Consider the following 27874-nt stretch of genomic DNA (forward strand, 5'->3'; position numbering starts at 1 on the left):
ACTGAGATACATTCCTTTATTAGAATTAAAGTACTCAAACATTTGCGGCACGGGAATGTAAAGTCAAAAGAAAATGCTTTCAAATTAAACAATACAACAACAAAAAATCAATTAAAGAAATCGTCAACCATTGCACATTAGGTGGCAATTATTAAATGCACAAATCATTCTGGTAGTAAATAAGACAGAGTAGTAGTGTTTGATCAATCAGGGAGTGCGAAGTCCCTGGCTTATCACAGTCCTCGTGCGTTTAATCTCTCAATAGAAATGGGACAGGTGCTTCTTTCAGGTGAAATCATAGGGTAAACAGAGCAATTCTCCACCAAAATGAAGTGGTTTTATTATGCATGTCAAAAGGTGTATTTTGTTTCTCCATGCATTCTCTTGAAGGCGTGATCTGGACGTAAACATAAGAAAATGTGTGATCATCAGATAGGGGTGCTATGGTTGGCAAAAACGCAGGCAAGGCGGGCCATCCAGTTATTATGCGATAGCTTTGGCTTCGGGTAAGAACGCCTCCCAATACTTTATCAGCTGTGGAGCAGAAGGGAAAATACATTGAGAATCCAATTAGCTACATGACCATGCGTCAGACTTTTAAGGTTATCCTTAGGAAAATGAAGTTCATGAATGTCTATGGTCAGTAATAAAAAAATCTAACAGTAAAACATTAGGTAGTATTAGGCCCATATGTTTATTTCCCTTTCAAATAGTATATTTAGGAAGTATATTATTTCAAAGTATGTTTTCAGACATATGTATAGTATACTGCCACACAACGCACTTTTCTGATGCTAATACTTGGCGCATATTTTATTCGAAGTTGAGTATTATGCTAATTAGATCGTATGTAGAATTCTGGGAAAACATGCAAGATAATCACTGAATTGTCAACATATTTTAATACATTTCATTATGAAACATAAATTATGACATTTGTTACAAGTTGGTGCAAGTGGTGTGTGTGTGTGTGTGTGTGTGTTTAGTTATGTAATTTTACTCTCCCACTACACTACCAATAGGAATCCAAACCCAGATATGCTGTACCTGCTGTTGTGTTTGCACAAGCGACTCCAGGTATTGAATAATGACAACTTTGAAGTCCTTCACCCTTTCTTTCTGTAACAAGAGAGACATGGTCACAGGTCAGACTAAATAACATTATGATGAGAACACATACGGTCGGTGTAATAAATCACTATCAAAACTATCATAATACTGCAGTAAAAAATATAAATATATATTTTAGTTAGGGCTGTCCTGATATCACAAATCAACAAGTCAGTGTTTATGGAAACATCAAACTACCAATAAGGATAAACATTTGTACTTGTCTTATTTCTAAACTTTATTTTAACAGGCCCCTCCCATCCACATGATGCCCATATTCTGGGGCGAAACCAAATACATAAAAGATATTTTATCGTGTTCATCATACCTCGAATCGGCTCACTTCTTTTCGAATGGTTTTGGAAATCAGCTCAAAGTCTTTTTCACCTTGCTGGACCTTCCCCTCCAACTGCAAAGACAAAATGACAAGTTCTCTCCACTAAGAAAGTCCACGGTCCAAAACAAGTACACAAGTGTACAGATGTATTCTACACTGGTGTACTGGATTTATACACTAACCTGTTGCATAATTAACTGTTACTGGTCAGTTACTACTGTATACATCATCCATTAGTCAATTGCATTTGAAAAAGAAATGTAAAAGGTATTAAGTAATTACTAGTAATGAGGATAGACAAATTCTCAGGAGTTATGGGGTAAAGTAAACTCACTATTCACTGGAGATGATTGACAATACCAAGTTAATGGTGAAGCAATGAATATTAAGTTGGCGTAAAAAAAGTAATAATTTCAGACAAGCCCATTTTTACGCTTGCAAATACGAAACAGTCCTGTTCGTATAGATAGTGTAAGACAGTCACATGAAGCAGTTTGCACAATGCTGTGCCAATTTGCACAGTCCATTTATATATTCAGTTTATTAGGTTTTCAACCCTCACTTTGTCAAATCCTCATCCCCTAGTTTAGCATTTCCCAAACTCAGTCCTTGGGACCACAAGGGGTGCACGTTTTTTTTCTCTCCCCCTAATACTACAGACGATTCAAATAAAAAAACATGATGATTAGTTCATTATTTGAATCTGCTGTGTAGTGCTGGAGGGGGGAAACTAAAACGTGCACCCCTTGGGGTCCCGAGGACAGAGTTTAGGAAACCCTGCCCTAGTCCCAAAGTGATCACTTGTCTATTGATATCATTATAAGTTTCGAATGAACCAGCCAAACTTAGTCTTTTGACAAAGATGATCCATGTGACACTAGATAGGCACTCCAATGGGTGCAGTTTAGTGGTGAAATGGAGGGAACCGTAAGTGATGAAGAAAAGTAAATAAAAAAAGCCAAGCCCAGGGTCCTACCTCCTCAATCTCCTTGGTAGAGGCATGGCAGGGAAAATGCAGAAATTAAAGAGGCTGAAAATGTTTTGTTCTTAAAATAATTCAAACATGAACCCACTGTTGCCAAACACAGGTGAACTATAGAGGAATGGCATTCCACTGATCAAAGCAAACGGTTAGTAGGGTAGTAGCCGTTACAAGAGTCACCCTGGTTAGCATGCAATGCCCAAGACAGAAAGGGGAGATATTCAACTTAAAAAACAACCCCTATGTGAACATCTCCAGTAGCATGCGTTATGACAAAAACATCTGGATTAATCTACCACCCCCCCGAATCTTATTGTCCTTAGTGTAATACTTATTATTGACCAGAGGGGGCAGTATGGTTCAAGATTTGGTAAATTAAAAAGTACATGGATAATACAAAAATATATGTTTTATTGTCACATACACAGGATAGGTGCAGTGAAATGTGTTGTTTTACAGGATCAGCCATTGTAGCAGGGCCCCCCTGGAGCAAATTATGGTTAAGTGCCTTGCTCAAGGGCAAAGACAGATTTTTCACCTTGTCTGTTACAAACATCCTAAGCAAAGTATTTCTTAGGTTTCTCATATTTAATGCAAACATTTACCTACGTTTAAAATAAAGTGTAAAGTATGTGCCTACAATTCAGAAGCGTTTTAACAATTGAATCGATGGCAATACACATAGGGAGAAGTAGCAGGAGAGGAAAAGGAGAGAAAAAAATAGCGTTCTCATAAAGCTAATGACATTTAAGTTGAGTAGCGGAACGTGTAATGATGGCCTAATTGTAAGCAATGTCAAATATGATCATATTCAAATTAGCAATATTAGCTAACGCTAATCATTTGTGACCCTTTAAACCAGTTTTTCCAAGCTGATGCCCAAATAACAGATCTAGAGATGAATGCCAAAATAAACTCAAGTAATTGTTTTACCAAAACAACTGACACACTAAGGTTGGCTTGCTATTCCAAATCAAGGAGAGCAACTGGGGTTAACATGCTTCATTCAAGTTTAACACCCCTTCAGGAGTACCTGAATTTCCAGTCAGTAATGGAATGTGAAATAAAGCTTTAGAGGTGAATTTAATTAAGCTTATGTTTTGGGTTAGACTACGCTTGATTGAGTAGCATCCAGATACTATTCTCAACACCATTTTAATGTTGTCAAAGTGAAAACTAACTTCTTGAATACATTTTTACATTTTGTAACTAACTACACTGAACAAAAATATAAAAACGCAACATGCAACAACGTCAAAGATTTTACTGAGTTACAGTTCAAATAAATTCATTAGGCCCTAATCTATGGATTTCACATGACTGGAATACAGATATGCATCTGTTGGTCACAGATAAAGTAGGGGCATGGCTCAGAAAACCAGTCAGTATCTTATGTGCCCACCATTTGCCTCATGAGGGCGATACATCTCCTTTGCATAGACTTGATCAGGCTGTTAATTATGGCCTGTGGAATGTTGTCCCACTCCTCTTCAATGGCTGTGCGAAGTTGCTGGATAATGGCGGGAACTGGAACACGCTGTCGTACACGTCGATCCAGAGCATCCCAAACATGCTCAATGGGTGACATGTCTGGTGAGTATACAGACCATAGAAGAACTGGGACATTTTCAGCTTCCAGGAATGTGTACAGATCCTTGCGACATGGGGCCAAGCATTATCATGCTGAAACATGAAGTGATGACGGCGGATGAATGGCACGACAATGGGCCTCAGAATCTCATCACGGTATCTCTGTGCATTCAAACTGCCATCGATAAAATGCAATTGTGTTCGTTGTCCGTAGCTTATGCCTGCCCATACCGTAACCCCACCATGTAGCACTCTGTTCACAAAGTTGACATTAGCAAACCGCTCGCCCACACGACCCCGGTACAGTTGAAACTGGGATTCATCCGTGAAGAGCACACTTGTCAAAGGTGAGCAATTGCCCAATGAAGTCGGCAACGATGCCGGACTGTAGTCAGGTCAAGACCCTGGTGAGGACAACGAGCACGCAGATGAGTTTCCCTGAGATGGTTTCTGACCGTTTGTGCAGAAATTCTTCGGTTTTGCAATCCCACAGTGTCATCAGCTGTCTGGGTGACTGGTCTCTGGTCCTGGGCTGGCGTGGTTACACATGGTCTGCGGTTGTGAGGCCGGTTGGATGTACTGCCATATTCTCGAAAACGATGTTGGAGGCAGCTTATGGTAGAGAAATTAACATGGTAGAGAAATTAAATTATGGTAGAGAAATTCAATTATTTGGCAACAGCTCTAGTGGACATTCCTGTAGTCAGCATGCCAATTACACACTCCTTCAAAATAAATCTGTAGCATTGTGTTGTGTGACAAAACGGCACATTTTAGTGGCCTTTTATTGTCCCCTGCACAAGGTGCACCTGTGCAATGATCATGATGTTTAATCAGCTTCTTGATATGCCACACCTGTCAGGTGGATGATTATTGGCAAAAGAGGAATGCTCACTAACAGGGATGTAAACAAATTTGTGCAAACAATTTGAGAGAAATAAGCTTTTTGTGCGTATGGAACATTTCTGGGATCTTTTATTTCAGCTCATGAAACATGGGGGCAACACTTTACATGTTGCGTTTATTTTTTTGTTCTGGGTGTCCTGCCACTATATAGCTGCCCTCCCTTGCAATTCTATCCAGCCTATTTGAGCACACGTATCATTAAAACGTCCGTTTGCTTGTTAGTGAGGTGCCCTTTTCTCTTACCTCTTTGATTTCGTCCTGAGCCTGCTGTAGCTTGTCAGGCTTGTTTGCGAACTGGAGTTTGGACTCAGCCTCACGCTTCTTCTGCAGCAAGAGCTGAGTGTCCTGCCACTTGGACCAAGTCTTCATCCGGTGGTCAAATACACCCTACGGAAAGAGAAAAAGCATACGTTTAGGTTCACTGCTAACCTCACATTAAAAGGAATCGAAATGGGAATGTGCCTTTATTACAACAGCCAAGGCAAAATGTTGAAAAGCAGAATTAGGGCCAGCAACAAGGTTTATAGTAGTAGAAGGCTGGTGTGTAAGTTATTTTACTCTAGGTGAAATTCAACAACAGAAAACATTGGAAATGTATTGCAGATAATGAAGCCTTGGTAAGGGTATACATTCATAGGACTGTGCTAGGTGTCCAATGATCAAAAAAGGAAGGTGATACGCACATCCTAAACTTGAGAATATCGGTATGGGCTAAAAAATAATACAGATAAAGAAATGTGAGGCCCACACGGAATATATCTGTTCCTCAGAGCTTTATTCCAGCACAGTGGTACCGGTCTCCAGTGAATACCTTGACTGCAGTGATGAGACGTACATAGTCCCCCAGCAGCTCGGAGAACAGGTAGAAATCAGCGTAAGCCTGGTCCTGGTGCAGCTGGTCGATCTTCTCCTCCACCTCGGCCAACTGCGACAAGGCCCGCGACAGAGCTGTGTGGTCCTCGGAGTTCCCCAGCATGGCTGCCGACTTGGCGAAGGATGCCGTGTTTACCGACAGCTCTGAAGATGAGGAGAGAAAGGAAGAGAAAGTGATCATGACATTGTTCAGAAAGAGAGCAGGTTCAAAGGTGAAGAATTGAAAGTGGTCCAATTTAAATGGTTCACAAAAAAATGTGCAAGACAATTAAAAAGGTCCAATGCAGCCGTTTTTATCTCAATATCAAATAATTTCTGTCTAACAATTAAGTTTTAAATTAAAACAATCAAATATAAACAAAAACAGCTTCTTAGCAAAGAGCAATTTCTCAAGCAAGAATTTCGGTAGGACTGTCTTAGAGTGGTCTGAGTGGGGAGGGGAAAACGGAAAACTAGCTGTTATTGGCAGAAAGGTTTGGAACTCGCTTTCTTGTTGGTCTATTAACTGGTAACTCCACCAGGCAGGCCAAAACTCCATCCCGCCAAAACAAACTGAAATTTCAGGCAGTCTTTTCAAACAGTTCTTACACTAAAACGGGTATTATCAAACTTTAAAAAATGTACAGTATCATTCTAACCTCAGTGTGGAAATATACAGTATATAAAACACAGGAAATCACATTTTTGACTGCACTGGGCCTTTAACAAAATAACAACATTGTTCAATTGAGAATTGTATTATACATGGAAATTGTTTTGATAATTGTAACACAAGACTTTGTCCAGAATTAGACAGGACACGATATACAGTTGAAGTCGGAAGTTTACATACACTAAGGTTGAAGTCATTAAAACTCGTTTTTCAACCACTCCATAGACTTCTTGTTAACAAACTATAGTTTTGGCAAGTCGGTTAGGACATCTACTTTGTGCATGACACAAGTAATTTTTCAAAAAATTGTTTACAGACAGATTATTTCGCTTAAAATTCACTGTATCACAATTCCAGTGGGTCAGAAGTATACATACACTAAGATGACTGTGCCTTTAAACAACTTGGAAAAATCCAGAAAATGATGTCACGGCTTTAGAAGCTTCTGATAGGCTAATTGGCATAATTTGAGTCAATTGGAGGTGTACCTGTGGATGTATTTCAAGTCCTACCTTCAAACTCAGTGGCTCTTTGCTTGACATCATAGGAAAATCAACATACATTAACTAGCCAAGACTTCAGAAAAAAATTGTAGACCTCCACAAGTCTGGTTCATCCTTGGGAGCAATTTCCAAACGCCTGAAGGTACCACATTAATCTGTACAAACAATATTATCTATATCCACAGTAAAACGAGTCCTATATTGACATAACCTGAAAGGCCGCTCAGCAAGGAAGAACACACTGCTCCAAAACCGCCATAAAAAAGCCAAACTACGGTTTGCAACTGCACATGGGGACAAAGAGCGTACTTTTTGGGGAAATGTTCACTGGTCTGATGAAACAAAAATAGAACTGTTTGGCCATAATGACCATCTTTACGTTTGGAGGGAAAAGGGGGAGGCTTGCAAGCCGAAGAACACCATCCCAACCATGAAGCACGGGGGTGGCAGCATCATGTTGTGGGGGTGCTTTGCAGCAGGAGGGACTGGTGCACTTCACAAAATAGATGGCATCATGAGGGAGGAAAATTATGTGGATATACTGAAGCAACATCTCAAGACATCAGTCAGGAAGTTAAAGCTTGGTCACAAATGGGTCTTCCAAATGGACAATGACCCCAAGCATACTTCCAAAGTTGTGGCAAAATGGCTTAAGGACAACAAAAGTCAAGATATTGGAGTGGCCATCACAAAGCCCTTACATCAATCCTATAGAACATTTGTGGGTAAAACTGAAAAAGCGTGTTTGAGCAAGGAGGCCTACAAACCTGACTCCGTTACACCAGCTCTATCAGGAGGAATGGGCCAAAATTCACCCAACTTATTGTGGGAAGCTTGTGGAAGGCTACCCGAAACGTTTGACCCAAGTTAAACAATTTGAAGGCTGTGCTACCAAATACTAATTGAGTGTATGTAAACTTCTGACCCACTGGGAATGTGATGAAATAAATAAAAGCTGAAATAAATCACTCTCTCTACTATTATTCTGACATTTCACATTCTTAAAATAAAGTGGTGATCCTAACTGACCTAAGACAGGGAATTTTTACAAGGATTAAATGTCAGGAATTGTGAAAAACTGAGTTTAAATGTATTTGGCTAAGGTGTATGTAAACTTCCGACTTCAACTGTAGTATATTAAATATACATTATAGGAAGAATTTTACTGTCAGTTTGTGAAAAAGCACTACACGCGGTGCAATCAAGTTTTGGAGCAATTGCAGTTGCAGATATTTTACGCACTGCTTGTGCATTTAAAAGAGCAGAATGTAGCTTTATATGTCTAGAGTATGTCTCTAAACTGGGGCTCAGGGTCAGGACTCATGGGAGGATTACCTTTCCGGTGGCACACCAGACACTCCACACTAGCATGCAGTTTTCTGAGTTGCAAGTCGAGGTTCTCAAACTGCTGGTGCTTCTCCTCAAACCACTGTTGACACTCACAGAAATAAAGTCAAGCTGAAACATAATACAGTTTCTCCACAGAATTAAAATTGTAATAGTATGAATAAGTAATGATAGTAACTAGCAACTGTGTATGTTTTCAAAACATTTGCAATTATTGATTAATAAATAAATTAACACATTAAAATGGAAATAACTTTTACATACTGAGTCACCCTGTGCGAGATGCTAGGTTTACATTCAACACATTGACGGTGCCAGCTTTCCAATGCCAAAAACGCTTTGACAGTTTACATTTGAATGACAAGTGTATCAAAATAAAGGCAGTTAATAAATTGCAAAGGAGTGGAAAATAAAAATAATATAGCTTTTCCCAGTAAGGAAGGAAAGGACCACCCCCCGAGCAGCACCTGGCTTGTGCCTCTACTTCTTTTCACTCGCACAATCTTAGAATTCAAGTGGAAAGCCTCATTAATTCGTCTCATTATTCAAGTCCAAAAATCAGCCCTTACCGCATCCGATTCATTCATCTTGATTGTCATTTTGTTGACAGCGTCGGCAGCTTTGTTTACCATCCTCAATATTCCGGCCCCACTCAGCGCCTGGGTGCTAACCGCTCTCGGCAGCTGGGATAAAATGACAAATAAGTGCAAACAAACCGGTTAACAGGCTAGGGCTCCGACCCAATCCCAGAGGGAGCCCAGCGCCAGGAGCTGTGTGGGGTTTTCTCCACTCCCATACATTTCAATGTTGTTAGAATCTAATTTAATCCATTTACTGGGAAAACTCTCAGAGGAACAATGGGCAAAAATAGCTTTCAATTGCTTTCAGCCATTTATCCTTCTTTTCTACAGTGGCATTTCATTACAACTGGATTAATACAGTAATTTCATGGGAACATATTGCTGTGACACTGGCTATTTTCAAAACAAAAGTCACATATGTTCTTGAGCTTATCCCAAACTATTTTCAGAAGTTGGCTTTATTAAAGGATAGTGAAATAGGGGAAAAATATCACCACAAAATAACAACAAAAATGTGCTTTTTTAAATTCATTCTCAAATTGGGTGTTGTTCAAATTGGGTGTCGTACACAGATTGAGATTAAACGCTACCTCTGAACTCTCCAGGAACATCATGACATCCGGATCCTTCAGCAGGATGGGATGTTTCACTGTTCTCATCAGATACCTATTGAGCACAAAAGAAAAGGTTACATTGTGTATATAAGTCATTACCATGCTCAGTGCAAAGGTAACAATTCATGAAAAAATATTAAATAAATACAGTAGGGCTAGGAATTGCCAGGGACCTCACAATACCATATCACGATATGTGGTCGTGTGTGGCTCAGTTGGTAGAGCATGGTGCTTGCAACACCAGGGTTGTGGGTTCATTTCCCACGGGAGACCAGTATGAAAAAAATACAAAAATGTATGCACTCACTACAGTATGTCGCTCTGGATAAGAGCGACTGCTAAACTACATGAATGTAAATGTAATTAGGTGCCAATACGATATGTATTTTGATTCTAACAATTCTATATGTATTGCAATTTGATGTCCCAAACAGATTGCTCTCTATATGTCTGCTGCAGAGAGACGAAAGCACATGAGAAAATTAGTTTTGATCCTTCATGGCAATAAAAAAAGTGCTTAAAACATGGCTCACCATTTAAAAAGGAAGATGGAGAACAAGCTATCTATAGGATAAAAAACACCAGAGTTTTGGCGCAGGTACAGCAGACTAGTGTTAGCTAACGGTACCTAGCAAAAATAAAGTTTTTTTTTTTTTTTTACAAAATTGGTACGTGGAGACAAAATATCGATATAATAGCATCCAAAATAATATTGCGATATGAACCTATCACTCAGATAAAATATAAATTTTCAAAATTGTCATCCAATTCAAATCCAATTAAAAAAAACACACACACACATATATATATATATATATATATATATATATATATATATATATATATATATATATATTACAGTTGAAGTTGGAAGTTTACATACACCTTAGCCAAATACATTTAAACTCAGTTTTTAACAATTCCTGACATGTAATCCAAGTAAGAATTCCCTGTCTTAGGTCAGTTAGGATCACCACTTTACTTTAAGAATGTGAAATGTCAGAATAATAGTAGAGGGAATGATTTATTTCAGCTTTTATTTCTTTCATTACATTCCCAGTGGTTCAGAAATTGACAGACTCAATTAGTATTTGGTAGCATTGCCTTCAAATTGTTTAACTTGGGTCAAACGTTTTGGGGAGCCTTCCACAATAAGTTGGGTGACTTTTGGCCCATTCCTCCTGACAGAGCTGGTGTAACCGAGTCAGTTTTGTAGGCCTCCTTGCTCGAACACGCTTTTTCAGTTCTGCCCACACATTTTCTATGGGATTGACATCAGGGCTTTGTGATGGCCACTCCAATACCTTGACTTTGTTGTCCTTAAGCTATTTTGCCACAACTTTTGAAGTATGCTTGGGGTTATTGTCCATTTGGAAGACCCATTTTACGACCAAGCTTTAACTTCCTGAGTGATGTGTTGAGATGTTGCTTCAATATATCCACATAATTTTCCTCCCTCATGATGCCATCTATTTTATGAAGTGCAGCAGTCCCTCCTGCAGCAAAGCACCCCTACAACATTATGCTGCCACCCCCGTGCTTCACGGTTGGGATGGTGTTCTCCCCCACGTTCCTCCAAACATAACAATGGTCATTATGGCCAAACAGTTCTATTTTTGTTTCATCAGACCAGAGAACATTTCTTCAAAAAGTACGATCTTTGTCCCCATGTGCAGTTACAAACTGTAGTCTGGCTTTTTATGGCTGTTTTGGAGCAGTGGCTTCTTCCTTGCTGAGTGGCCTTTCAGGTTATGTCGATATAGGACTCGTTTTACTGTGGATATAGATACTTTTGTACCCGTTTCCTCCAGCATCTTCACAAGGTCCTTTGCTGTTGTTCTGGGATTGATTTGCACTTTTCGCACCAAAGTATGTTAATCTCTAGGAAACAGAACGCGTCTCCTTCCTGAGCGGTATAATGGCTGCGTGGTCCCGTGGTGTTTATAATAGCGTACTATTGTTTGTACAGATGAACGTGGTACCTTCAGGCATTTGGAAATTGCTCCCAAAGATGAACCAGACTTGTGGAGGTCTACAATGTTTTTTCTGAAGTCTTGGCTGATTTCTGTTGATTTTCCCATGATGTCAAGCAAAGAGGCACTGAGTTTGAAGGTAGGCCTTGAAATACATCCACAGGTACACCTCCAATTGACTCAAATTATGTCAATTAGCCTATCAGAAGCTTCTAAAGCCATGATGACATTTTCTGGAATTTTCCAAGATGTTTAAAGGCACAGTCAACTTAATGTATATAAACTTCTGACCCACTGGAATTGTGATACAGTGAATTATAAGTGAAATAATCTGTCTGTAAACAATTGTTGGAAAAATTACTTGTGTCATGCACAAAGTAGATGTCCTAACCGACTTGCCAAAACTATAGTTTGTTAACAAGAAATTTGTGGAGTGGTTGAAAAACGAGTTTTAATGACTCCAACCTAAGTGTATGTAAACTTCCGAGTTCAACTGTATATATCATCCGCCCATTGACTGACGTGAAGGTCAGCGTTTACAAGTGGGCAGGGTGTCAGGTTTATACACCTCATTGTTAAAGAACCTAAATCCTGATAGCCAAAACAATTAATTTGAAGTAAGTTATTTTAATGCATATATTAAAATAACTTATTTTACAATTAAAATTAATTGTTTTGGCCATCAGGATTCAGTTCTTTAACAGTGAGGTGTATAAATCTGACACCCTGTCCACTTGTAAACGCTGACCTTCATGTCAGTCAATGGGCAGATGATAAAAAGGGCAGAGAAATGTCAGGGCCTCACTTAACGTAAATTTTTATTCGATTCATCAGAATGGGCTAAAACCAGGGATGGGGCAGCAGTAGTCATCCTCGGGCTGAACACCGAAAATGTTGGACAGCTCTGTCCAGAGAATACGGTGTGAAGCTCGGGAGGAAAGCACCATCCCCACACCCACCCCCCACCCCCCCCATTCGTGTGTTGACAGCCTCGAATCCCTGGAGCGCTGTGATAATTATTTACCTAATATTTCTAGGTTAACCTTTCAAGCCACAAAAGACCAGAACAAGAATGCTCTTTAGACTGAAGGGGCTTTTCACGTAAACGTTTTGTGTAAGACATGAGAGCTGTCTCGTCTGACAAGTAGGGCATTAAATGAGCTGCGTGGCGAGGATCATTCTCTGTTGGAGGACGGGCGTGGATGTATGTTGTAACGATCGCCAAAACAAATGAAACAGCAGAATAATGATTTGATGTAATGGTTACATGTTTGCAGTAGTTCTGAAGTTCGGAAAAACTACTGATTTTGAGAAGGGTTTCTTGTATGTTCATAGATACCTTTCTAAGGCTGATCTTCTCTTCTCGACAAATTCTGCAGAAGACAAATCCTCTTTCCCAACTTTGACCTTAGTCATTCCTGCAGATGAAGACATAAACAAATGTTTACACACAGTCATTCCTGTAGATGAACAACGTTGCCCAGGCAAAATGACTGCCCTCTTTACACACTACTGTAGGAAATATCAGCTCCGCTGTTTTGCTACCACAAGACATGACTAAACTAGCTGATGCAACAACAATAATACCGTATTCAATTCAATTCACATCCATGCAGATTTCACTCACCCACAATGCTTTTCTCTGGAGCGGGAGGGACTATGTATCCTATATGCAGGTACTTGGAGGCTAGTTTGCTGTGCAAGCCTAGAAAGTCACTAAACCTCCTCCTTACAGTGGTTTCATTCTTGCTGAAAATGGTCATAGAGGTCTAGAAGAAGGAGGAAGAAGACGATGACAAGGCAAGAGTGGAAAACGTCATTTTTTTTGTTGTTGTTGAATTTTACCTCCTTTTCTCCCCAATTTCGTGGTATCCAATTGTTAGTAGTTACTATCTTGTCTCATCGCTACAACTCCCGTACAGGCTCGGGAGAGACGAAGGTCGAAAGCCATGCGTCCTCCGAAACACAACCCAACCAAGCCGCACTGCTTCTTAACACAGAGCGCATCCAACCCGGAAGCCAACCGCACCAATGTGTCGGAGGAAAAACCGTGCACCTGGCGACCTGGTTAGCGCGCACTGCGCCTGGCCCGCCACAGGAGTCGCTAGTGCGCGATGAGACAAGGATATCCCTACCGGCCAAACCCTCCCTAACCCGGACGACGCTAGGCCAATTGTGCGTCGCCCCACGGACCTCCCGGTCGCGGCCGGCTGCGAACCCAGAGTTAGCACTGCGATGCAGTGCCCTAGACCACTGAGCCACCCGGGAGGCCGTCATTTTTCTTTTTAAACTTATCACAAATAATACAACTTATTATGTACAGTGCATTCGGAAAGTATTCAGACCCATTCACTTTTGTCACGTTACAGCCTTATTCTAAAATGGATTCAATTGTTTTTCCCCCCTACACACACACAATACCCTATAATGACAAAGCAAAACAGGTTTAGACATTTTTGCATTTATACAAATAAAAAAAAAACTGAAATATTACATTTACATAAGAATTCAGACTCTTTACGCAGTACTTCGTTGAAGCACCTTTGGCAGCGATTACAGCATCAAGTCTTTTTGGGCATGACGCTACAAGCTTGGCACACCTGTATTTGGGGAGTTTGTCCCATTGTTCTCTGCAGATCCTCTCAAGCTGTCAGGTTGGATGGGGAGCATTGCTGCACAACTATTTTCAGGTCACTCCAGTGATGTTTGATCGGGTTCAAGTCCGGGCTCTTGCGGAGTCACTCAAGGACATTCAGAGACTTGTCCTGAAGCCACTACAGAGTTGTCTTGGCTGTGTGCTTAGGGTCGTTGTCCTGTTGGAAGGTGAACCTTTTGCCTAGTCTGAGGTCCTGAGCACTCTGGAGCAGGTTTTCATCAAAGATCTCTCTGTACTTTTCTCTGTTCATCTTTGCCTTGATCCTGACTAGTTTCCCAGTCCCTGCCGCTGAAAAACATCCCCACAGCATGATGCTGCCACCACCATGCTTCACCGTAGGGATGGTGCCAGGTTTCCTCCAGACGTGACACTTGGCATTCAGGCCAAAGAGTTCGATCTTGGTTTCATCAGACCAGAGAATCTTGTTTCTCATGGTCAGAGTCTTTAGGTGCCTTTTGGCAAACTCCTAGCGGGCTGTCATGTGTCTTTTACTGAGGAGTGGCTTCCGTCTGGCCACTACCATAAAGGCCTGATTGGTGGCGTGCTGCAGAGACGGTTGTCCTTTTGGAAGATTCTCTCATCTCCACAGAGGAACTCCAGAGCTCTGACAGAGTGACCATGGTCACCTCCCTGACCAAGGCCCTTCTTCCCAGATTGTTCAGTTTACCGGGCGGTCAGCTCAATCAAGAGTCTTAGTGGTTCCAAACTTCTTCCATTTAAAAATGATGGAGGCCACTGTGTTCTTGAAGACCTTCAATGCTGCAGAAATGTTTTGGTACCCTTCCCCAGATCTGTGCCAGATCTGTGCCGCGACACAATCCTGTCTCAGAACTCTACGACAATTCCATGGCTTGGTTTTTCCTCTGACATGCACTGTCAACTGTGGGACCTTATATAGACAGGTGTGTGCCTTTCCAAATCATGTGCAATCAATTGAATTTACCACAGGTGGACTCCAATCAAGTTGCAGAAACATCTCAAGGATGATCAATGGAAACAGGATGCATCTGAGCTCAATTTCGAGTCTCATAGCAAAGGGTCTGAATATTTATGTAAATAAGGTATTTCTGTAAAAAAAAAATGCAAAAAATTCTTAAAACCTGTTTTCACTTCGTCAATATGGGGTATTGTGTGTAGATTGCTGAGTATTTTAAAAAAAATCAGTTTTAGAGTAAGGCTGTAACTTAACAAAATATGGAAAAAGTCAAGGGGTCTGAATACTTTCCGAAGGCACTGTATATTATTATGTCGGAAAAAGTCAGTTATCAATTCTTCTGTGCTGGTTAAAAAAACATTTTCATTCAATAGGTTTTGGTTACACTTGTAATATCCGTGCCCATATGGAAATTCTGTAAGAGTAATATATATATGCCAATTATTTGATGGTCCGATCGCATTCCGTCTCCTATCAAAACTTTTTTAAACTTTTGGTGCCAGCGAGAATGACATGAGAAAGACGACTAGCTTGACTAATCCTCCTCCATGTATATCTCACAAGGTCAGGATATTTCAGCCTCCATATATCCACTAGTTCCAATATATCCATGATATTTGTGATTTCCTTAAGAGCATAAGGGTGATAGTTTGTAGTGTGATTTCCTTTACGGTCCATTGAGGTATTTAAAACCCTATTATAATCTCCCACCATAACAATAGAGTCTTGTATTGCTTGTAGGCTTGATAAATTATTATATGTATTTTCAAAGAAGCGTGGATCACCATTATTCGGACCATATAGATTAATGAGCCAAATCTGTCCAAAAACATATTTAAAAGAATCCACCCATTCATTAATAATAAAAACTTAACACAAATATACTTATTGTACAGGTACTAAAGAAAAATGGAATCACTTTGTTGTCTTGAGTCACCTCATGATTCAGTTTACAAATAATAACTACAGCGATATCAAATATGGGCACTAAAACCATGCCTATTAACACTGTCAATCTATTTGTTGCCTTCTGACCTAACATACAGTATACCCCACTCAAAGTGTGGATAAGAATGTGCAATACATGTGTATAATCTTAATATCAACTTCAACGGTAACTTTCCCTGGTAACGTTTTGGGGAAAGTTACCAGAATTTTGCAACCCTACTCTGAACTTGTTCCAAGTGCTTAAAAAAAAAGTAGAATATAAAGATATTTTCCTTACCTTTGTAGTTACTTTGTATCCCATGTAAGCATTCATTCCATCCCCTTAAAGAAGAAACATAAATATTAGCGTAAACCAAAGTCACGACATTGGTTTAACTATTCCCTCCTCGATACAACAGCATTGTCGCTAATTTTCTATTTGAGAGGATAATACAATGTATATCATAAGTATTCACCCCCTTGGATTTTTTCAAATTTTGTTGAGTTACAAAATGGGATTGATGTGGATTTAATTGTTATTTCCCCCCTCACTGATCTACACAAAATGCTGCATTAATGTCAACATGAAAAGAAAATTATATAAATTAATAATAATAATAATTATAATGTCTTCAACCCCTTTGTTATGGCAAGCCTAAATAAACACAGGAGTCAAAATTTGCTTAAGTCACAAAGTTGCATTGACTCACTCGGTGTGCAATAGGGGTTAACATGATTTATTTATGACTACCCCCTCTCTGTACCCCACACTTACAATTATCTGTAAGGTCCCTCAATTGAGTAGTGTATTTCAAGAACAGATTCAATCACAAAGAAGAGGGAGCTTTTCCAATGCCCCGCAAAGAAGGGCACCGATTGGCAGAAGGGTAAAAATAGAAAAAGCAGACAAGGAATATCCCTTTGAGCATGGTAAATGTATTAATTTGGCTTTACATGGTCATCAATGCACCCAGTCACTATAAAGACACAGGCGTCCCTCCTAACATAGTTGCCACAGAGGAAGGAAACCGCTCAGGGAGGCCAATAGTGATTTTAAAACAGTTACGGTGTTTAATGGCTGTGATGGGAGAAAACTGAGGATGGATCAACAACATCGTAGTTACTTCACAATACTAACCTAAATGACAGAGTGAAAAGGAAGCCTGTAGAGAAAAAAATACTCCAAAACATGCACTCTGTTTGCAACAAGGCACTAAATGTCCTAAATGTTGTATTCTGGGAAAATACAACAACACATCATTGAGTACCACTCTCTATATTTCCAAGCATAGTGGTTGCTGCATCATGTTGTGGAAATGCTTTTCATCGGCAAGGACCGGGGGAAACCTGGTTCAGTCTGCTTTCCACCAGACACTGGGAGACAAATTCATTCATTCCTTTCAGCAGGACAATAACCTAAAATCTATACTGCAGATGCTTACCAAGAAGAGAGTTCATGTTCCTGAGTAGCCTTGTTACAGTTTGACTTAAATGTACTTGGAAATATTTGGCAAGACTTGAAAATGAATGTTTATGAACAACCAACTTGACAGAGCTTGAAGAGTTAAGAAAATAATAAATGGGCAAATATTGCACAATACAGGTATGCAAACACTCTCAGAGACTTACCAAAAAAGAATAACAGCTGTAATCGCTGCAAAAAGTGTTAATAACATGTATTGACTCAGGGGAGTGAATACTTATCTAATGAAGTTAGTGTTTTATTTTTCATTAACAACAAAACATTTTTTGCATTTTTCTTCCAGTCATTGCGCTAACGCTAGTTAGGATTGGCTCACAAAACCACCTCTTACTTCCTTCATACGGAACACAGAGACATAACAATGGTATCCATGAGTTCATCTGACTCTGGGGAAATAGATAAAGGGCTTCATTGCCAAAATCCCAAAGTATCCCTTTAATATATGAATACATTAACACGGTATTAAACTTACCAACTTTTTCTGGATCGGACACTGCTATATGCATGTCAAAGGTGTCACCACTATCGTCCTCTTCAATCTACAAGGAAACAAAGTCATAAAAATAAAATGAAAGTCGCACTCTCAACCTCTCCTTGCAGTGAACCTTTTATACTACCAATGCTTTGGAGGCTAACATTGGTGGTATAAAAAGTCCCCCTTGACCTTTGTGTTATGAGAATGCTCCATGGTGAAGTTTCCCCAACGTACAGATCTAGGATCAGCATCTCCTCCCCCAATACTAACCTTAACCATTATTTGGGAAAATCCTAAACTGGCCCAAGATCAGCGTCTAGGGCCAACTTAACCCAACTACTTACCTCATCCAGGGCTCTCTCAAACATCTCGGCGGTGCCCAGGCCCATCCTGGGGGTGAGCATAGCTGTGGGGGTGACGGGGGTGATGGCCGGAGATGGACCGTCTGACAGGATGGGCTCCCTCTCTGGACTATCCAGAGAAACCTCCTCTGTTGCTTCTGAAATACAGACAAAGAATAAAACAAACAAAACATTACACTGAGAAACACAATACAAGTGATGACTCCAAACAGAAAGGGAAACACTTGGAGAATTATGGTATTCATGTACTGCTACGGTTTTACCTTCGAAGAGCGTAATACAAACGCTTCAGAGTTAAACGGTTTCTTTTTAAAAGGGATAGTTATAATTTGCATTTCTCTTGTTTCAAGGACAAAACATCTTACAATAACTTTGAGCTAAACAATGAATTTTACACTTTGGTATGATTTGGACATGAAATGTGAAAAATTGTTATATTCCATTTGACACCAATCACTTCTTGACCACACAACTTTTTATTTGAAAAAAACTTAATGGACAGTTGAAGTCAGAAGTTTACATACACCTTAGCCAAATACATTTAAACTCAGTTTTCACAATTCCTGACATTTAATCCTTGTAAAAATTCCCTGTCTTAGGTCAGTTAGGATCACCACTTTATTTTAAGAATGTGAAATGTCAGAATAATAGTAGAGAGAATTATTTATTTCAGCTTTTATTTCTTTCATCACATTCCTAGTGGGTCAGAAGTTTACATACACTCAATTAGTATTTGGTAGCATTGCCTTTAAATTGTTTAACTTGGGTCAAACGTTTTGGGTAGCCTTCCACAAGCTTCCCACAATAAGTTGGGTGAATTTTGGCCGATTCCTCCTGACAGAGCTGGTGTAACGGAGTCAGTTTTGTAGGCCTCCCTCGCACATGCTTTTTCAGCTCTGCCCACACATTTTCTATGGAATTGAGGTCAGGGCTTTGTGATGGCCACTCCAATATCTTGACTTTTGTTGTCCTTAAGCCATTTTGCCACAACTTTGGAAGCATGCTTGTGGTCATTGTCCAATTCGAAGACCCATTTGCGACCAAGCTTTAACATACTGACTGATGTCTTGAGATGTTGCATCAATATATACACATAATTGTATTTTCTCATGATGCCATCTATTTTGTGAAGTGCACCAGTCCCTCCTGTGCTTCATGGTTGGGATGGTCTTCTTCGGCTTGCAAGCCTCCCCCTTTTTCCTCCAAACATAACAATGGTCATTATGGCCAAACAGTTCTATTTTTGTTTCATCAGACCAGAGAACATTTCTCCAAAAAGTACAATCTTTGTCCCCATGTGCAGTTACAAACTGTAGTCTGGCTTTTTTATGGCGGTTTTGGAGCAGTGGCTTCTTCCTTGCTGAGTGGCCTTTCAGGTTATGTCGATATAGGACTTGTTTTACTGTGGATATAGATACTTTTGTACCCGTTTCCTCCAGCATCTTCACAAGGTCCTTTGCTGTTGTTCTGGGATTGATTTGCACTTTTCACACCAAAGTACATTCATCTCTAGGAAACAGAACGAATCTCCTTCCTGAGCAGTATAATGGCTGCGTGGTCCCATGGTGTTTATAATAGCGTACTATTGTTTGTAAAGATGGTACCTTCAGGTGTTTGGCAATTGCTCCCAAGGATGAACCAGACTTGTGGAGGTCTACAATTTTTTTTCTGAGGTCTTAGCTGATTTATTTAGATTTTCCCATGATGTCAAGCAAAGAGGCACTGAGTTTGAAGGTAGGCCTTGAAATACATCCACAGGTACACCTCCAATTGCTCAAATGACATCAATTAGCCTATCAGAAGCTTCTAAAGCCATGACATAATTTTCTGGAATTTTCCAAGCTGTTTAAAGGCACAGTCAACATAGTGTATGTAAACTTCTGACCCACTGGAAATGTAATGCAGTGAATTATAAGTGAAATAATCTGTCTGTAAACAATTGTTAGAAAAATGGTTTATTCAACAATATTACAATGTACGTGTGTGGAGAGTGCATGTGCTAGCACCAATGTGCGTGAGTGTCTGTACCTGTGTGTCTCTCTTCACAGTCCCCGCTGTTCCATAAGGTGTATTTTTATCTGTTTTTTAAATCTGATGCTACTGCTCGCATCAGTTACCGGATGTGGAATAGAGTTCCATGAGTCATGGCTCTATGTAGTAATATGCACCTCATTGTCCATTCTGGACTTGGGGATTGTGAAGAGACCTCTGGTGGCATGTCTTGTGGGATATGCATGGGTGACCGAGCAGTGTGCTAGTAGTTTAAACAGACAGCTCGGTGCATTCAGCTTGTCAACACTTCTTAAAAAAACAAGTAGTGATGAAGTCAATCTCTCCTCCACTTTGAGCCATGAGAGATTGACAAGCATATCATTAATGTTAACTCTCTGTGTACAGCGAGTGGCGCAGCGGTCTAAGGCACTGCATCTCATTGCTAGAGGCATCACTACAGACCCTGGTTCAATTCCAGGCTGCATCACAACCGGCCATGATTGGGAGTCCCATAGGGCGGCGCACAATTGACCAGTGTCGTCCGGGTTAGGCCGTCATTGTAAATATTAACCGACTTCCCTAGTTTAATAAAAGTTAAAATAAAAAACATTTAAAGGCCAGCCGTGCCGCCCTGTTCTGAGCCAATTGTAATTTTCCTAAGTCCCTCTTTGTGGCACCTGACCACACGACTGAACAGGTGCGACAAAACTAGGGCCTAATAGTGTTAAGAATGCAGAGTAGCACTTTATTATGGACAGACTTCTGTGTGATTTTATACACCTAACAGCAATGGGTGTGCTGAAATAGCCGAATCCACTCATTTGAAGGGGTGTCCACATTCGTTTGTATATATAGTGTATGTACAAAATTACATGACTGTAGCTCAAACATGGGCAGGAGAAATGTTTGTTCAAAGTTTGGTGGGAGACAAAGTCTAATTTGCTGAAATTCTAATGGGCGGAGCTTATAGGTCCTTGTAGGACACTGCTGCATATTCGTACCACTTTTCATGACTGTAGCTCTAACAGGACAGGAGATATGCTTGTTCAAAATTCAGTTGATTACTATAGCACCCCCCTTGGGCCAATCAGTGTAAATGCCGGTCCTGTATTGCAAGACGCATCATTCACCCAAGTTTAGTCAAAATCAGGCCAGCGGTGTCTGAGATATCTCGTGTGATTAATGTACGTACGAACGAACGGAGACAGATCTAGTCATCGTGGCGGACAATTACAGACATACTGTACGAGTCACCAGATCTGATCACAGGGATGGCTAACTCTTGAGGTCCCGTTGATTATTACAGAATTAGGTAAATCTGCATTCAGTTTTTTGCAATCCGTGTATGGAATGATCTGCAGAGCTCTCTGCACCTTGATGCTCTGGTGCCTCTAGTAAAGTTAAGGTTGTTAATGGAGGACCTCATTGTTGAGGAATGTGTTTGTTTCTTAGGGGGCTTTCACACATCCTTAGTTTGTTTCGTTTAGACTGGTGTGAACACCATCTGCACTTGGGAGCACACTAAACAACGCACTGTGGTTTGTTCAAAAAGGGTGGTCTCGGCCCGAACGCAGACCGGACCAAACACAGGAAAAGAACCAGAGTTGCACATTATTATTGGTTGTGCAGCATTATAACTTCTTTATTACCTTAGATCTCTGAAATATTCTGTAAGTACCAGCACATTTATAAACGCATCCGATGCAGATTAGAGGAGACAGGGGATATACCGGGGATACAGGCTACTGATATAGGCTATAGTCCTATTCACGTCGCAGTTAGAGCAGCTATTGAACCATTTACTCCTGCATGTTGTTGGAAGACAAGTGATGCTTCATGATAATCATAAATGGATTTAACTTGAGTATTTTTGTCCATTAAACAAATGACTTGCATGGACACATGGTTTTGTTTAGGAATTTTGTTCGTTTGACATTTGGCAATGTGAAACCAACCAGACCAAATGAAGAAAAATACAAATGTAACAACAAATAGTCAAATTCTGATTTGAACTATAGCTCAAACCTGTGTGAAAAAGACCTTAAATTGCTTGTAGTACTGTATGCTTTTATTACACTGTATGTTTGAATGATGTACATTTTATAAATTGTGTTCATTCAGGGATCCCTTGAAAAAAAGAGGCCTTGGTCTCAAATGGGACCAAAAATAAAGGTAAAAATAATAATAATAATAACAACATTTCAGGCACATAAAACAGATAAGCACTACTCCTTAGTGTATGGGTTGCTCAGGTGGGTGTCTAGGGTATAGGGTTGGAGACTGTTCCATCACGATAGGAGAATAAATAAATAAACTATATTTACAATTTATTTAAAAATGTATACCCCATATCTGCACAAAATGGAAAGCTCTCTCTCACAACGACCCCCATTGTTAGGGCGCAGACATGAGCATCTCGTCATTATATAGAGATCTCTGGTGTAAATGGGAAGGTGCACAGCACAGAAGGAGCGAACGAGACCAAAAAGACAACATGAGAACAAGCGGACATAAACTCTCTTAAAAACATTAAATCCAAAAATCTAGATTCTGCAATACAGACATTTGGAGTATTGCGCAAAAACTAATTTGAATTAATAAAATGAATTCGATATATCGCCCAGCCTTACTTCAGACTAGGGCTGTTACGGTGACCGTATTACTGCCACACCGGCAGTCACGAGTCATGGCAGTCAAATTCAACATTACCGTTTAGTCACGGTAATTATGCTTCTCCAAGCTCTGATGCTGCTGATTGTCATTGGTAACCTACCAAACTTGCTAAGGTTTGTAAATCACAACTAAAGTGGCCAAATTACTTCTTAAAATGAAGCACATTCATTCACTTTACAATGGGTATAGAGCCTAACTGGCATTCATACACAGCGCGTGAGTTTCAAGTTTGGGAAAGATAATTTTCAACATAAAAAATGCACCTTTATAATAAAAGCATTACATGCATAATCTCATTTGTGGTCACTTTTGAGAATGGTGTTTTCCTGTTAATGGAACGTAAGTGCTTACTGCTGTGTGCGCATTGCTGCGCTTATGTAAACAAATAGCCTAACAGTTTATCAACATTTTATGCTCAACGTTCTCATCTGTTGCATCAGCCTCATTGCTTAAAACATGTTTTTTGATGCTAGTGGTTGTATTAATTTGGGATCTATCGCATTCCACAACTGTTCCAGACTATGTTGGAAATATTTATTTATCGCACAGAATAGGTCAACTTTTGTACTATGGGGGACAGTAGATTGACATAGCCTAGTGCTTTTGCTAATAGAGAGCCTACTCATGTTATATTCAGCTATGTTTAAATTGTATTCTTCATACTATAAAAAACACCATGGAATTCTAAGCAAATCTTGTCTGCTAAATGAACTAGCATAGCCCACAGCCATATGATAGCCAGATCAGGGCATAACATAAGGACAACTCAGAGTATGCTATTCTGTTCTTCTGAAATAGAATACATTTTCTTCATATCATAATTCTTTGGACCTGTCTAAAATAAATAATGGCTTTATTGAGATGGTGTAGGCTATATTACAAGGATTAATTGGACTTTTTCAAATGTATATGTTCCAAAGGCCTGCATCAGAGGCTTGTAGGCTATGCGTGGAAGCCAGGAGACGCTAAATGTGTTTATGTTAATTAACATCCAATTACCGTGAGACTGGCAGTTATTTGCATGACAATCACCAGCTGAGAAAATGTCACGAACGCCACAGCCCTACCTCAGACCACTGCAATGTAGGTGGTACATCATTGAAATGTAACTTAAATAGGAATGTTTATTCTATTATCTATATTTCAATAGGTTCCTATGGAAGATTGACAGTATAATTTAAAATAACTGATATTCCCATTCAAGTCAACATTCTCTGATGTGTGGACCTCCAACCATCTTTGTTCTACCATTTGAAAGTTTGATTTTATTCTAATTTTAGTACATTTATCCAACAAAACATAACCTTGTCCACAGGCTATTGCGCATAGGGCAAACAAGCCTGGGAAATCAACGATTCAAAGTTGGCCTTAGTGGGAGTGACCTACTGAGTAAAGTATGTCACTTTTAGCGAATCACACGACTGAGGCACAGAGGAAGGTTAGGGGGAAGGTGTTGTGGGAGATGATTGGTTGGGAGATGATTGGTTGGTAGATTAACGGCAATTCCATGGAACCGTAATTTTGCTGAGACAATTTTTTTTAAACTTTAAAATGTATGCCAACCAAAATCCATTGATATAAAAATGCTAAAATCATACAACTATGCACAAAGACTACTTTTAACAACTTACACAGAAAATGTAACAAAAACACTTGAGGAACAGTGCAGATGCAAAGCTTGGTAACAGAATGACAGTTTGTGCTGTTGGTGCCATCATTCTGTTACCATGCTTTGCAGCATACAACTTTTTGTAAATGTTCTGTGTAAATTGTTAAAAGTAGTCCTTGTGCATAGCTATTTGCATTTATAATATGGACAAATATGTATAAAAAGTTTCATTCAAATCAAAAGGGCTGCGGTCAGAAAGTGATTTAAAATCAAATGGAATGACCCCTATGGGATATCCACTTGGATTGGTTTTGCGCCATAAATGCAAAAAAGTTAGCATTTTAAGACAGTGGCCAGGTAAACAAAACCAAAAAGAATAGATTGGTGTCTTATCTTCTATAGACTGCTTACAGCAGGGGTAGGAAACCCTGGTCCTGGAGTGCCGCAGGCACTTCATGTTTTTGAAGACCAGGTGTGTTGAATTTAGGCAATCACTGAACTGCTCAATTAGCTCAGTTGGTCAGGTGTGGTGCCTAGCTGGAACAAAATCATGCGGCACTCCAGGAACAGGGTTGCCTACCCCCGGCTTAAAGGGTAAGGAAACCAATAGGACATTTTGTAATTTAGGTTAACTATCCCTTAAATAATAGAGTTAAGTGAGGAGACGCATTTAATCAGAGGTGATGGGAATACCTGCAAACAGATCCTCTGGGTCATCATCCAATGAAATGTCTTCTTGCTTAGGTCCATTTGTGCTGATGCCTTCTGCAGGCATGCTGGGTGGATCTGGAGATGAGGGTTCTGGAGACTGCAGAAAAGCACAAACATAATAAAAACAACAGAAGCCCAAAGACCAAAAGAAATCTGATCAGTTAAGACTAATTGTATTAGGGGAACATAGGCCTAGATAAAAGGTTAAACCAATGTTAACTTAAAAACCAATGAATTTCAGTATAGACCTATTATGTGACATGTTGGAAACAAACTAGCATATGGGCCTACAGGAACTAAGTAGAAAAAAACTGAAACTGTTGCATCATCACATGTCCTCAGATGACAACATTATTTTATTGGAAAGTAAGACAAAAAACACATGTCAGCTTCCAATGAAATAGGATATGAGCAGCCATACTGTAAAAAGGAGGAATCATAATGGGCAGTAAAAAATGAACTTAAAGGTGCAATATGCAGAAAACACTCAATTTCCTTGTTGCTAAAATTCTAATAGTTTGCCTAATTTCAGTTTGTGATAAAAAAATAAATAAATAAAAGCCATGTATAATATAGAGAATCATTGTGCCATTTAAACCGCTGTGAAATATTCTCAATAACCAAAAATGTTATTTTCAGTTGGTGTACAAAACTGAAGGTAAAAGATGCACACACGAGACACCGTCACAATTCAAGAACACTTTAGAGTGTACGTAAATAAAAGCTGAGCTAAGGAGAGGAAGTGGGACTGATAATGGGAGGTTTCCTCCACCTACTACTCAGCACAGGATAAGAGAAACCAGGAAACTCTCCTTGGCATCAATGTTTGATTTTGAACTCAGCAGCAAACAAAGTCCACCACAGGCAAAAAAACAGCAGCAGCAAAGCCGTATGCCTCGATCACACTTACAGCGTCATTGCGCAAAATGGTATGCAGCATGATCTGGATGTGTGCAGCAAAAGTTCCGACATTCACGGAATGACGCTGTAGGTGTAACATGTTAATGAGGCCTCGATCACACCTACAGTGTCATTGCGTTTTGGTACACCAGAAGTACATTAATTTCCAAAGGAACGCTGCGTTTGCCTTGTAGCATTACGTTGCAGAGGCAGTTGCGGTGCATTCTGTGTAGTGCATAGGTTAGATTAATCAAACGTATGCATCAAATGTTATGCGTAGATGGCTTGACGGAAAGGGTAGCAAAAGGTGAATGTTGAACTTTTGCTGCACACATCCAGATCATGTTGCACAATGACGCTGTAAGTGTTTTATCTGTTGGGCCTTCAGACTTCACATTCAATCAACATTTTTAGCTTTTGAAAAGTAAAAGTTACCAAACTAAGTTGGGGCAAAAACCTACCACTTCCTTGATAGTAGAAAAGATATGATGACAGAATGTTATTAATAAAAATATATATAATAATAGTGGGGGGGATGAGGCAGCGGTCAATGGAGACTACTCTTAACCTTAGTCCACTCCACTTAAAAAGTGCAGAAAGAGGTCCACTTAGTTAACGTGTATGCTCATCATTTGTCATTTGTTTATTGGAAATTTCCAAGGACCATCTATGCAATAAACACACACCTGACTTACACCTGTAAATTCACAGCTCACAAGGGAAATGTATGACTGACACAACAGGAATGGAGAGATTATAGTCTACATTTCAGAGAGGGAGTCCATTTCTAGGATTGGGCTAGTGCACTCTCCCATAATTGGTGATATTCCAAAGAGATATTTCTAATCGTTTGTAGAATATTAGGCTTTTAGCATTTTACAACTAAGAGCATAAGACCGTCTGTTAAATAACTAAAATGTCAAATGTAAATTGCACAGCAACAAATTCAGCTAAAGACCAAACTAATGTTCGTAGAACTCCAATTACTGTCCCATTGTTGGTTTATCCCATTTTAAACAAATAATATGAAATTAAAATTGTGCCACACCTGTGATTATCCCCTGATCTATTGAAAACCCGGAAACCAGTAAACAGCGCAGACGTTCTGCGTTTTACTGACGCAGGGCTGAATCTCAAGAACAAACCCCCTCCCAGTATGCGTTATTGGCCATCATCAGGATAGTGAGCTGGCTACAAATTATCATTCATGATTATAATAAACTGTAGTGGCTACTTTGTTGCATGATTTTCATTTAAAGAAACTAACGCCCGAAGCACAACCGTGTCAATAAGCCTAACAGCATCTAGCTCACAACAACGGAAGGTCGCCTGACTTACTTGTCGTCTAGTACTGTATCAATGAGCATCAAGCCCCTAGTTGCTTTCAATCCTCGGCCTCGGATCACTCTTACCTCTATTGTAGTGACAGTACTGACAAAAAAGCCTTCTCCATCTTCGATTTCCCTGAAGTCAGTCTGTCCTGCATCTCCCAGTGGTGGCGGTTCCATCTCCGCAGCCATCTTCCTTTAGCAATAATATCCGAGTAAGAAAACAATCGACAGAAAGGAGTCAGGAGGTTCGCTAGCTGTCATGTGACTCACAGGAACAGTTTGGTCAGAGAGGAAGAGGCGAAGCGAGAGCATTTACTCTGCCCAAAATCTGTCCGGTAAGCTATGCCCCTTTT

The 27874-nt window shown here is 39.9% G+C and overlaps 1 protein-coding gene across 1 annotated transcript; it reads right to left on the bottom strand.

Moving 5' to 3' along the window:
* Positions 1-27787, bottom strand: snx2 (sorting nexin 2). Its single transcript, XM_038990005.1, has 15 exons — positions 27603-27787; positions 25273-25387; positions 18288-18442; positions 17941-18007; positions 16284-16327; positions 13096-13237; positions 12808-12886; positions 9472-9547; positions 8870-8983; positions 8289-8382; positions 5737-5942; positions 5169-5312; positions 1439-1519; positions 1048-1119; positions 1-534 (listed from the first exon to the last, which is right to left on the bottom strand). Exons 1-15 carry the CDS (start codon positions 27708-27710, stop codon positions 484-486), a joined length of 1548 nt encoding a protein of 515 aa, XP_038845933.1. The 5' UTR covers positions 27711-27787; the 3' UTR covers positions 1-483.
* Positions 27788-27874: the final 87 nt, after the last annotated feature.

This window comes from Salvelinus namaycush, chromosome 1, assembly GCF_016432855.1.
Source record: "Salvelinus namaycush isolate Seneca chromosome 1, SaNama_1.0, whole genome shotgun sequence".
NCBI classification, from domain to species: domain Eukaryota; kingdom Metazoa; phylum Chordata; class Actinopteri; order Salmoniformes; family Salmonidae; genus Salvelinus; species Salvelinus namaycush.